A 13,318-nucleotide genomic window follows, 5' to 3' on the forward strand; every position below is an offset into this window, starting at 1 on the left:
CCAACCTCTGAAAGTTGTCCTCTGACCTCCGCCTGCACCACGACACGCTCCTCCCAACAAACAAATGTGATGAGATAAAGACAGGGCTTACTGAAGAACGTGGGTAGGCAACTCAAACAAAGACCAGTGTGGTTCTAGATGGCACTTACTGAATCCTGTTGTTGAAAAGCAGCTGAAGTCAGACCTGGATATCTCTTTTCATGCCTCTGATGACAAAAGGAATTCAGGGAAAGGGCCATGCCAACTGTAAAGTGCCACTTTGCTTTGCTGCCTCTTTTACATGTACATCTGAACTCCCCACCAAGACCGTCAACCCGCGAGGGCAGAAATGGTCTTCGTTTTTATTGGTATTCCCCAAACCCATCAAAACATTTGAGCATCGGTCCATGCTCAAAAACAGTACCAGTAACCTTGAAGTAAAATTTAAGGACAATGCTATCAAAGGATGTGGGGTCTCCAAGCCAATGGGTGTTCCAGCAGCCTCATGGGGGTGCACGCCCGGACACCCAGAATCCAGTGGAGTAGAGTTGCATGGTGTGGAAAGAGCTCCGCTGTGCTGAGGAGGAATCCAGACAGAGCCCTTCACCCATCTACCCCAGAACAAATGCTTGTCACCACAGCAGCAGCCTCCCCCTCCCCCGCCACCTGTCAGGGAACCACTGCCAATGGGTAATTGTACCATGATGTTTCAAGAGGAAGCCTCACTTCAAAAAGGAGCTGGCAGCGTCCAGGGGCCAGCAGGGCCTTTTCATACCTGCTAATGAAGCCTCATTAGAAGCAGCAGGCGTCTGTGCTGGGGAACTGGAAGCAGCAGCCAGTCATGGCTCTCGCTGCCAAAAGGCGATTAACTAACTGACTTGCAGCACCTGCTCTCTGAGCTTGCAGGGCTGAAGTTGTCTGAAGTGTGCAGCCCCACGCAGTGTGCTTCTGGGACAGAGCTGTGCACATTGACTCTCCCCGCCTTCCAGCGGCTTCCAGATTCTGCGGGTGTGTGTGGGGGGGGGGGTGGGGGGGGGAATGCATGGGGTCCTCGCCTTCCAGGCCTCAGGCTGTGTTGAGGTTGGGAACTGAGATCTTGGCTTGGAGGCAATAATTAATGATAATAAGGAAGAAAAGCAACCTTCCACGGTACCTGCGGCATCCAACATAGTTGGGATAGCTGCACGGTCTTCCGGAGTGGCTTGTACCCAGGTGGTTCAATTAGGAGCAGTCCATAGCGTGCAGCTGCAGGGGAAGTGGATGCTCTGCTGAAATGGAGCGTAAGTGGCGCCTTGCCTATTTCTATACTTTAGACAATGGACTGAATTATGCAAAGATACTGTGCAAAGTCTAAGTAAGTGGCTGGTCTTCCGGGAGACTCATGAACTCAATTTCTTTGGTCTTGCAGGCTAGCAGGGAAATCTATCTGATACAATTCCAACAGGACAGCTTGCTTCTTTCTAAAGGTTTGTTTTGTTTTTTTTGGGGGGGTTGTTTGTTTTTAAATAAAGATAAACAATGTTTATTTGTCTCTTTGGAACTTTACATACCAAAGTCTTCAAATATTCCTACACTGGATGTACCCCTCTTTTGGGGTGAGCAGCTCACAGTGACAAAGGGGACAAAGATTCAGCTTCTAGTTCTTGGTCTAATTCGGTGTAGCAGGTAGGTGACGGAAACAGAAGTGTTTAAGTTTGTGGTGGTGTGGTATGGCGGTGTGTGGTTTCAGAAGCACCGAGAGCCCGTGCTAGGACACAGGTGGTGGTTTCAGTTTTAATCTGAAGGCAGGAGACTCTTGGCTGCGTAGGAAGCAGATGCATGAACTATATTTGGCTGGCCCAAGCCTTGAGGGGGCTGGCGTGAGGGTCCTGAGAAGAAATTTTGAGGCTGCCAGTGGGTGAACAACCACAACCTAATTAGTCTCCCATGGACTGAAACTGACGGAGAGGTGCTGTGCCACGGGCAAACGAGATGTGTGTGTGTGTGTGTGTGTGTGTGTGTGTGTGTGTGTGTGTGTGTGTGTGTAAATATGCATACAGGTCATTCACGAGGTCGGAATGCCCTGTGATGCCTGTAATTATGGTGTGCTCAATAAAGCAACAGGCTAATCCCTGTTCTGACAAAAGTGTGTGTGTGTGTGTGTGTGTGTGTGTGTGTGTGTGTGTACATTTTTGTTTCACCTGGGTACCTGTCAAGAGCAGAACTTTTGAGTGAACAGCGCTTGTGTGCTGATAAACCCCGAGGCAATGAATGGTGAGACAGGTGTTATCACTCCAGGTCCCTTCTAGAACTATCTAAGACTGGCTCCCTAGTATGGGGAAAGTAGTGTAGCGACAGTAGATAATCAGCACGCATGGGCCCCGGGGTTCATCCTGTGAACCAACAATACACGCACGCACACGCACACACATACACACACACACACACACACACACACACACACACACGCACATGCACACGCACACACACACACACGCACACGCACGCACACGCGCGCGCGCACACACACACACATGCACACGCACACACGCGCGCGCGCACACACACACACACATATACACACACATGCACACACGCACACACATACACATACACATACACACACACACACACACACACACACACACACAATACCAACGAAAATCCCCAAGGGCCCCTGAGATATGCAGATAGAACGACCTTGTCTCTGCACCAACAGCAAGTTAAACACAAAATGGCGGACTAGGAGCTGCACACAAAGCATTTATTTGGAGAGGCCTAGGTTGTTCAAACTACAGACTACCTAAATGAGAGCAGAAGGGCCCTCTCCACTCCCAGGAAGCTTTCCAGCTCCGGCTGAGTCAACCGGGGGATCCAGCAGCGACGGAAGTTCCTCAAGCATCCTCGCTGGTGGGCTGCTGAAGAAGGTAGTTGTCTTTGTGGAAGAAGGAAGTTATTTTTGTTTTTCCCGTCAGCTGAAAAGGAACACAGGTGAATCAGAAGCAAGAGAGACAGAACACCGGGAAAGACACCATGGCAGGACTGTGGGAAAGGAAGCTGTGCTTTGGGCAAGAATTTGGCTTTTGGAATAAGACAGGGCCAAGGTTCGAATCCTCATTTTGTGGTTTGATGGATTTTGGACAAATGACTTTTCCGGAACTCTGGGACATGTGTTCCTATCAGTAACTGGGGATTTGTGAAATTCTGGTGGGCACAGGAAGGAATGGAGGCAGCCAGGGATTAGGGCTGGACTCTGCTGAACAGCCACTCAGCGGGTGCTTATGTTCTTGAACTACATCCCACCTCCCTCACTCCCCCATGTTTATTTAAAATGACTTTTATATTTACTCAGATGTGCATAGGAATCTGAAAGGTTTAGCTTTGTTAGGAACATCTGGCTTTCACATTCCACAGAAAGCAATTGGACAAAAAGACAGTTGGGGGAGAGAGATGATGTTTTCCACTTAAAGGAGGGGCTGGAAGGTTTGCAGGTGGCTCTCTGGTCATTCTTTCCCCAAACGGGATGCTGTGCTCTCTGGGAGAGGGTCCAGAAACCTGGGCTCAGGACCCAGAGTTGCTTCAGTTTCTGTGTGTGACCATGGACAAACCCCTCCCATTTGGGCCTTCCCATTCACTCTTGAGATGGACTATGTGACCTCTAAGCTGGCTTTTGTACTCTATTTTTATTTATTAGTATTTGCATGTGCGTGTGTGCGCGCGCGTGTGCGCACGCGCGCGCATACACACACACACACACACACACACACACACACACACACACGTGCACACATGTGGGCGAATGCCATAGCACATGTATAGAAACCAGAGGACATTTTCATGGAGTCAGTTCTCTCCTCCTTTATGTAGATTCTGGGGGTTCAACTCAGACTGTTAGGCTTGTGTAAGGAATGCCTTTACCTGCTGACCCAGCTCCCCAGCTCCCCTAAGTTGTCTCATAGTGTTGCTTTAAAAAATCATTGATTGATTGATTGATTGATTGTGTACAGGTATTTTGTGTGCATATATGTCTGTACATCATATGCATTCTTGGTGCCCATTAAGGCCAGAAGAGAGTGTCTGATCTCCTGGGCCTGTTGTGAGCCACTTTGTAGATTCTTGGAATTGAACCCAAGTCCTCTGGAAGAGCAGCCAGTGCTCTTAACTGCTGAGCCATCTCTCCAGCCCTTATTGTTCAATTTCTGATTCAATGTGTCATAGAGGAGATCTTGGAGGGAGGTATGAAGATAGAGAAAATGAAAAAAAAAATAAAGATTTGGATTTCTAGCAAGTCTCTCCAATGATACTAAGCCCCGAGACTGATGTGTATGTCTCTGAATGTGCCTATTGATTAGAGAGGATGCACATATGCTCACAAGGTCGTGTGTGTGTGTGTGTGTGTGTGTGTGTGTGTGTATGACTTGGGCAGACATGCTGGCCAACCCCATTGTCATTGCCGACACCTTGCTTGACTCCTCTGCAGAGTCCAAATGAAACAGTTTCCTCAGCATCCCTTGTAGGCAGGTAAGCCAGTCAGATAAAAGAAAGTCAACAAGAAGCCTCCTCCAAATGTTTGAGAGTTGGGCTAGAGACCACTTTGCAGTTAAGAGCACTGGCTGCTCTTCCAGAGGACCTGGGTTCAATCCCCAGCACCCGTGTGGCAGCTCACAACTGTCTTAACTCCAGTCCCCTTTTCTGATCTCCATGGGCACTGCACACAGATGTTGCATAGACTTGCTTGCAGGCAGAATACCCATACCCATAAAATAATCATAAATAAAAATCTCCATTTTTCAAAAAAAATTTAAGAGTCACTCAAGAAAAAGGCCTTTTGACACTCCCTCTTCCCTCCTGGTCTTGAGTGAAATGGGGCATGTGGGGTCATCAGGAAGAGTTTTATGCAATGCTGGGGGTTGAACCCAGGGCTTTGTGTATTTCCGGCCAGCTCTGGACCCTCCCAGTCCCACCCTGTCCTCCATGTGCATTCTTCCTGTAGATAAGGCGGAAGTGAGACATACTTGCTCTCCTCTCTGTCCAGCAGGGCATGGTAGGATGCCACATCCTTCTGCAGTTGGCTCTTGCATGCCAGCAGGTGTGCCCGCTCCTGCTGTTGCTGCTCCGTCTCCGAGCGGATCTCTGCCAGCTCTGCCTCCAGCCTGCCCACCACAGCACCCAGGTTCTGCAGCTCCATGTCATGCCAATGCTTGGCATCATGCAAGGTGTTTTCTAGGCCTCGTTTCTACAAAAGAGTGAAGGTCATCGGGCTGGGCCCTCCAGGTAGGACATGTATGACTGACTTGCTCTGCCCATGTTTTTCTGGAACAATGATGTTGTCAACTCTGGAGAATGATAGAGATCAATCTGGCTCTAGGGAAGAATAAGAAGGTAGAGCTCTGCTTCATCGACTCTTTGGATGGGCAGGAGGGGATGACCAGGAGGGAGCCGAAATGGCTGTATCTGACCCTTACCTCTCAGCATTTTCCTGTGGTGTTTAGTAATACATCCTTGCCAGGCCCTCTGCTCCTTGGTAGGTTCCCATTGCCCCATCAGGAGCTAGAGATCCTCGAGCAGGGATTTTGGGTCTGCATGGCTGATGGCCTCAGTCAGGTTGCCAGCAGTTCATGACGCCTGCACTATGCCTCCAGCGCAGCCCTCTCCCTCAGCCTCGGGCCTGCTATTGAACCTCTTACTAGAAATACATACTGACAACTCCAAAACAGAGCCAGCGGCTTGCTTTTGAACCCCTGGACTCTCCTCTTTGGTGTGTCAGCTGGAGAGACTGGGGGAAGATGTGTCCCAGACTTTCAGTCATCACTGCCACTTATGGATTCTGAGTCCTGCCTCTTACATCTCCCTTGAGGTTTTTACATTCACCTTTATTCTCCTAACACCATGGCCTGAGATTGGACATTTGTCACCCGAGGTCAGCTCAGTGGCCTCTTTTCTCATCACCCTGATTTTAGTTTCTAACTTCCTACATTGCCCACACAGCTCCTAAGGTGCCTTGGTCAAAGTACGCTTCTGGGCTCCTATCCTCTACTTAAACCTCACAACAGTGGCTCCCAAGGAGCCCTGGTACGGTTCCCATGGCTGGTTCTGTGTCTTCCCATTCACCTCCTACTCTACACTTGTGTCAACATTTCTAGTCATGGAAGCTTACTGGGTTCATATTGTTTCTCTTTTCTTTCCCCTCCCATCCTCCTTCCTTCCTCTCTCCCTCCTTTCCTTCCTTCCCACCTTTCTCCCTCCCTCCCTCCCTCCCTCCCTCCCTCCCTCCCTCCCTCCCTTCCTTCCTTCCTTTCTCTTTCTTCCTTTCTTTTTGAAACAGGGTCTCACTATGTAGCCCTGGCTGTCCTGGAACTTACTATGTAGACCAGGCTGGCCTCGAACTCACAGAGACCCATCCCCCTGCCAAGTGCTGGGATTACAGGTATACCACACTGTGCACAGCCTCGCATTGTTTTTTTTCTGCAGCATTCTCATTTGCTTCATTCCTATACATCCTCAAGTTCAAGTTCAGGCGTCACTTCTCTAGCAAGCCTTCCTCAATGCTCCTCAGTCTTTACTACAAACAAGTTGGGTTAGGAGCTTCCTATGTTTCCATGGCTCCCCAGGCACATGCATGTCTTTGAACTCACCACATGGATGTGCTTGTCCTACAAGATGGCAAGACTTAGAGGGAAACTTGTCTCTGTTCTCTCAGTGCCAGGAAAGAGCCTGTGCAGACCCAGGTCCATGTGTTGCCTGGGTGAAGGCGCCTGCCACATGGTTACATTTATTGTCCCACTGCTCTTTTTCTCAGCAGTTACCAGTGGTTCTCAACCAAGGGGTCGAGATCCCTTGAGGGGTTGCACATCCGATATCCTGAATATAAGATATTTCCATTATGATTCATAACAGTAGCAAAATTACAGCTGTGAAGTAGCAACAAAAATAATCTTATAGTTGGAGATCCATTAGGAAGGTTGAGGACCATTGAGTTAGACTGCAAACCTATTTCTCCTCATCTTCCTGTGTACTGTGCCCTGAAAGCTAGCACTGGCCATCAGTGTGCCCAGGTTTAATAGTCTCGGGTATGGTGGCCTTATAATTTAGTACCTGGCTTTGAAGAGATTTTATATCATTTTTTATTATTTATTTTATTTTATGTGTATGTACATACATGTTTAAGTATACATGTTTAAGAGAAGTAAGTCCTCTTAACTGTTAAGCCACTCTCCAGCCAATTTTTTCTTATTTTTAATTTATGGATTCATGAGTGTCTATGTGATGGTGTGTACATATGAGTGCAGGTGCCCGTGGAGGCCAGATGATCTCCTAGAGCTGGAGTGACAGGTGGTTGTAAGTCACCTGGCATGAGTTTCAGTAACTGAACTGGGGTCTTCTGCCAGGGTAGCATACACTCTTAACTGCTGAGCCGTCTCTCTATTTCTGCAGCCTCAGGACTTGCCTCCTCCTCCTCCTCCTCCTCCTCCTCCTCCTCCTCCTCCTCCTCCTCCTCCTTCTTCATAGCTTTGGCTGTTGTGGAACTCACTCTGTAGACCAGGCTGACCTTAAACTCACAGAGATCTGCTTGCCTCTGCTTCCCGAGTGCTGGGATTGAGCACAGGTGCTACCATGACTGGCAATGTAACACAAAAACAAATCTCTTTTCCTAAGTTGGATTCACTCAAATCTTGATGAATTAATTTACTGGACCCCTTGAAGGGATGTTTTGTAAAACAGACTTCTGACTTCTGTAGCTGAAGTGGAAGATTCTTGTTTGTGGTGCTGTTAAGCAAAGGTCATCATATTAGCTTAAAGCATGTGTGTTCATGTGTGTGTGGGCACCCATGTCTGTGTGGGTGTACACACGTGTATGTGTGTGTGGAATCAGAGGACAACCTCAGACATTATTCTTTAGACACTGTTCACATTTCTCTTTGAGGCAAAGTTTCTCTCTGGCCTGAAACTCAACAAGTAGTCTGGACCTGTCCTCCCCAGTGCCGTGATTACAAGGGCACACCACCATGCCTGCCCCCCCCCCTCTCTCTCCTTCCTTTAAATATGCAGGCTCTGGCGATGGAATTCAGGGCAAGCACTTGACTGACTGAGCAATCTCCTTGGCCTCTGGATCTTCTTAGCTCCTCAAGACATGTGAAACCTTAGTCAGATGCCCAGCCTAGTGCCTTTTAGGAAGCAGTGTGAGCTCACTATGTGTAGACCATCAGCCTCTGACCCTGGTTGCTAGTTCACTGGTGGGGTCTGTGGCAAACATGCAGGAATGGCCTAGACTAAGGAACATTTGTTCCCATCTCCTTGTGTTTTCTCTCTTTTGTTTTATATAGGAGTTAGATTTTTTGTCTTGAACAGATTTCTAAACCTGTGTCCTCTTTGTGAGTTGTTGACACTGGATCTGTGACATCTGTGATTTAGAGAAGCACTTTACAGGGACATGCTTGGACTGTCTGTCTACAGTTTTTGCCCCACATTCTAGGTGAGCTCCCCGTGTGGCCAAAGGGTTTTCCTTGCTGACTTGGATATTGTCCCAGGGGTACACTCATGAGACCCCTTATCAGAGGTCCTGTGGACCTTCTATTCCACCCTTAGAGTCCATGTCTAGCATCTTCACCTAAGCTCCTGGCATCCATTCTTCACCCTGTGCCCCAACAGGGTCTCACCATGTAGTCCTGGCCTTCCTGGAACTCACTGTGTAGACCAGGCTGACCTCAAAATCACAGAGATCTACCTGCCTCCCAAGTGCTGGGTTTAAAGGCATGAACCACTATATAGGGCCAAGCTCCTGACATCCTAGAAGGAGAGGCTTGGTTCTTCAGAGATGTTTGAGCCTGAGCATCTACGGCCAACTCCCATTGCAGCTTCCATAGCCCTAGGGACATGGACAGCACCAGTAACACTCTGAGACCCACAGAGGCTCTTGATTCCTCCGGGTCTCTGAAGACTGGAAGGGACTTTCTTGAATTGCAAATTTCCCCAGAAGCAAGATAATACTTATTTTTGACAAATTCTGGGCTGGAATTCCACTAAATACAGAGTTCAGTAGGCCTATATGGTGCCTGGCTTCCAATACAAACAGTGCCCTAGTGGCAAAGGGAGCCGAAAGTCCGGCCAACAAAGTTGTCTGGCTTACCAGAGTGATGGCACTGTGTACGCATGGGTTGTTTTGACTCAGGATAGCTGGATGAACTAGTCCTCCCCCATCCCCAGTCTGTGTTCTTCATCTTGGCTGTAAGGCACAGTAATGGGAATGTTGATCTATTGGAACACACAGGGGACAGAGCTAGCCCATCTTGAGTCATGAGCATAGGTGGAATGCCATCACTCTGAAGTCTTCTGGTTGGCGTCTGAGTTCTTTTTTCCATTTCCCAACAGTTAGGAGCCTGGGGTTGAAGTGAGGTGACCAGGTGGCTGATGATGCCCACTGGGGGTTCCCGAGTCAGAGGTTCTGGTTTTGCATGATAAATTATAACAGATGCCATTTGTTGACTGCTTGCCTGAGTCAGGAACGGTGTAAAAGGCTTGACATACATTATCTAATTAGTTGTCCCGGTGACTTTCTGAGGTCAGCTCTATTCTGATCCTAGGACAGATCACATTTCCAAAGGCAGCTGCAACAATTATCACCATCCCACATGGTTCTTCTCAAGGTGACCTTGCTAAGAGTTGGGGCTTCTTGGATCTCGCCACTCTTGTGGTTGCTTTGACCAATAGAGTAAGATATATGTAATGTTCAGAAACTCTAAAGCTAAGAGGCCAAGGGGCTGGTAGATTTATGCTCGCTCTTTAAGAGAAGCAAGCTTCCACATGAGAAGTCCAGCTGTAGTAATAACACCACCATAGTACAAGGAAGTCCAAGCTAGCTCTGTGGAGAGGTTTCAGAGCAGGACACAGATTCACAATTAAGGCATCTCCCATGTGAGCTGAAGAAGCCCCTAGTGGGTGCCCCAACCCCAGCAGACATCATGAAGGTTAGGGAAGAACTCTCCCTGCTGACCTCTGCCTAAATCACAGGACGATGGAGCATATGATTCTGTTGTCTTAAGCCACCAAGATAGCAGGTCAACAGGGTGACTAAAATAGATCCTTGCTAGACAAATGAGAAAATACAAGTTCAGAGGGTCATGTGACTAGTGAAGAGAGGAGCCCGGGGTTCAAGATCACAGTCTGAGAAACACGCCTCAATTTCACAGGAAGAGCAGAGGCAGATGTAGACTTCATGGTGTGTGGGGTTCTTTTAGACTCCGCCCCAACTGTGCCCTTCTCTATACCCACCAAAAAGAGAAACACACTGACTCCCATAGTGGGGCTGGTCTCCCCACTTGTCACTCCCTCACATGCTGAGCCTTGGGATTCTTAAGGTGACATCAATTCCTCTACAGAAGTCACTGATTCTCTGGGAGTAGAGGCCATGTCTAATTAGTCTTATGTTCCCAAAGCTCTTGGTATAGCTCCTGGAACACGGTGAGTTCTTGTGAGTGATATAGACTTAAAAGCATGCCGACACATACATGTGTTCCAACAATGTTTTGTAGTTAGAACAATGAAGGAGATGTCATGATACCCTAATAGAGCTCAGTCCCACCCAGAAGGTGAAGCTTAATTCAGTCATCTTTGGAGCTGTATTGGGTTGGGTCCAAGATGTCTGCGGATATCTAAATTTATAGATGCAAATATCTTACAGAAAATGACATCATATGTGCATATAACCTACACAATCCTCCTGCATATTTCCTTGAATCTCTGTGAAGTATCTCTAGATGACGTTTACGTTGTACAATGCGCAGCCATATAGATGATGACTAGGCTGTTGTTTAGGGAACATGGGTAAGAAATAAAGGCTGCACAAGTGTGGAACAGGTGCGATGTTTTTCCTGGATATTTCCAGTCCAAGGTTGATTGAATCCACAGATGGAGAAACCATGGATACAGAGGGCTGACTGTAATTACTTTAATTACTAATAATTAGTAGTTGCAAGGCACCTGCTTGCAAACCACAGCGAGTCTGAGCTTACTAGTTTGAGGTTGAGGCAAGGATCCTCAGGATTACTCTCAGGAAAAGGGGGACTGATTGAGGTAAAGGAGGCAGGGCAGGGAGAGCGCTAAGCAAGAAAATGGCCTCTCTGAAAGCTGGCTACTGCCTGAGTCTATGGAGAGCGAGCTCTGGACAGCTGTTTCCACTTTGAAGCTAGTAGGCTGGGCTTTCAAAGCCATCAGTCTGTCACTGTCTAGGGCAGGGGCATGGCCTAACTTCTTGGATCGGGAGTCTTCTGTTTGACTGATGGCAATTCTTTGAAGAAGCAGGGCAGCCGAAAAGGGACAGCCGCAAGTGTTAGCAGCCAGCATCCCCAGCAGTGGCAGGTAAGGGACAGTTAGTTCTACAGGCCCTGCTGTGTCCACGACACTTGTTAGGTGTGAGTCAGTGTCTGATGATCCTCAGAGGTCAGAAGACACTTCAGGCGCCAAAACCACATCCTGTGAGAAGGAAGCCCTGTTGCGAACTGCGACCTGTGAGACTTCAAACTGACAGTTGAGAGTTAAACACGCAAACCGCCAAGGCCTTTTTTTGGCACACTCACCAGAGCCCGTAAAGATTCCATCTCAGCCTGGAGACTCTGGACCTGGCATGAAGTGTCGTGTAACTCTACACTGAGGGCAGCAGCCAGCTTTTCCTCTTGGGTCTGGGATACATGGACCACTTCTGTCTGTTGCTGTGGAGAGTCAGGACACAGGGTGAACAGGGATGAGTCAAAAACCTGAACCCACCCTTCTTCCTCAGCCCCTTCTAAACTGACTCTCTACCAGACTGAAAAATATTCACCTCTTTATAAGCCTGCTAACCAGTTCATATACAAAAAGTTGTTTTGAACCTTTGATGCCTACAACCAGAATACATTCAAAAGATTTACTAAAGACTTGGCAAAGACTGTAGCTCAGTGGCAAAGTACTTGCTTAGCATGCATATAACCCTGGCTTTAGTCTGTGCGCTCTCTCTCTCTCTCTCTCTCTCTCTCTCTCTCTCTCTCTCTCTCTCTCTCTCTCTCTCTCTCTCTCTCCAATAGCAGTAGGAGACCCCCCTTTCCCCTTATGTTCTAGTCACACAGTTTTCCTGTTTCCAGTTTCTTATGCCTCCTTTCAGGAATACTTCATGCACTGATTAATGGCATGGAGAGCATCTGAGATCTGTGAAGGTATTTTCGCTGTTATGTGAGCATTGCAGAAATGTGCTTACACAAGGGATATGCCATGGTTCATGTGGGTGCGCACGGGTCGGGGCTCAGGTGGTGGTCAGAGGACGCTCTCTAGGAGCCAGTTTTCCTTCCACCATGTGGGTTCCAGGGACTGAACTCAGGTCATCCGGCTTGGTGGCAAGTGCCTTCACCTGCTGGGCCAGCTCTCTGGGCCCTGGCCCCTTTTCATTGTACAAATCCGTGCAGCTGCAATTGTGAATACAAGGGGGAGGGCTGCGTTCTGAACCTTTTGGCTAGAGTGAGATGGGTGGGTTCTGATTCCTCCCATTGCATTCAGGGGGGCAGGTCCTCTGCTGGTGGATGATAAAATGAGGTCATCCTCTTTTTTTCCCCCTGGTGCCTTCTGATGTGTTGTCTCTGAGCCAACGCTGTAGGCAGAGAGGTCGAGGAAGCCTCTATTTTCTCTGCTAAGTTCCTAGCTTCCTGAAAGTACCATTTAGAGCCACATATGAATATTTACAGAAGCATGCACAGAACCCTCCGTTCTAATTGTCCACTTAAGAAGCTCCCATCAAGATGCTCCTATCAGTAGCAGGAACACTAATCTCTGGGAGACAGTTCTCACCCTATATCATGTGAGCTCTGGGGATTGAACTTGGAGGGGTCAAGTTTGGCAGAAGTACCACCTGGTGAGCCATCCCTATAGCTTTTATAGATAACTGGGACTGTAGCTCAAAGGGAAGGAAGACACTTGCCTAGAATGTGCAGTCTTGGGTTTGATCTCAGTACCACAAAAAAGTAATAACTACCAATCCACTGTTGAAATCCACTGTGTGTTGAATACAACTACTACTGCTATTACTATAATTAATATGCATTAGGTTCTTATTCTATGCCATGAATAACTCTAAGTCCATTATCTCATTGACTCTTTACAACCTTGAGAAATCACATGCCATTATTATCCTCAGTTGACACAAGGAAACGGAGGCACAGAGATGGAGTGATTTACTTATGGTCACATGGCCTGTGAGAGTCAGAGGCAGCTGTACCCCACGGCATGCTTTCAGCCCTCTTAACACAGCTGTCTCTGCCAGCCTGCTGACCTAAGACCTTTGATACTGGAGATGGCCTCCCTTAGATTTCCTTGGATCACCTCATTTTAATACATTCAT

General features: G+C 48.0%; 1 protein-coding gene across 1 annotated transcript in view; it reads right to left on the reverse strand.

Annotated features, from left to right (window-relative positions):
* Window positions 1-2,712: 2,712 nt before the first annotated feature.
* Window positions 2,713-13,318, reverse strand: part of Bfsp2 (beaded filament structural protein 2) — a 56,500-nt gene continuing 45,894 nt past the window's right edge. Inside the window, exons 5-7 of the mRNA XM_006978674.4 lie at window positions 11,532-11,663; window positions 4,974-5,194; window positions 2,713-2,933 (exon numbers count right to left, since the gene is read on the reverse strand). Coding sequence (XP_006978736.3) covers window positions 2,930-2,933; window positions 4,974-5,194; window positions 11,532-11,663 — 357 coding nt within the window. The 3' untranslated portion in view covers window positions 2,713-2,929. The remainder of the gene's footprint in view (window positions 2,934-4,973; window positions 5,195-11,531; window positions 11,664-13,318) is intronic.

The sequence above is a fragment of the Peromyscus maniculatus genome, chromosome 7 (genome assembly GCF_049852395.1).
Source record: "Peromyscus maniculatus bairdii isolate BWxNUB_F1_BW_parent chromosome 7, HU_Pman_BW_mat_3.1, whole genome shotgun sequence".
In the NCBI taxonomy this organism is placed as follows: Eukaryota; Metazoa; Chordata; class Mammalia; order Rodentia; family Cricetidae; genus Peromyscus; species Peromyscus maniculatus.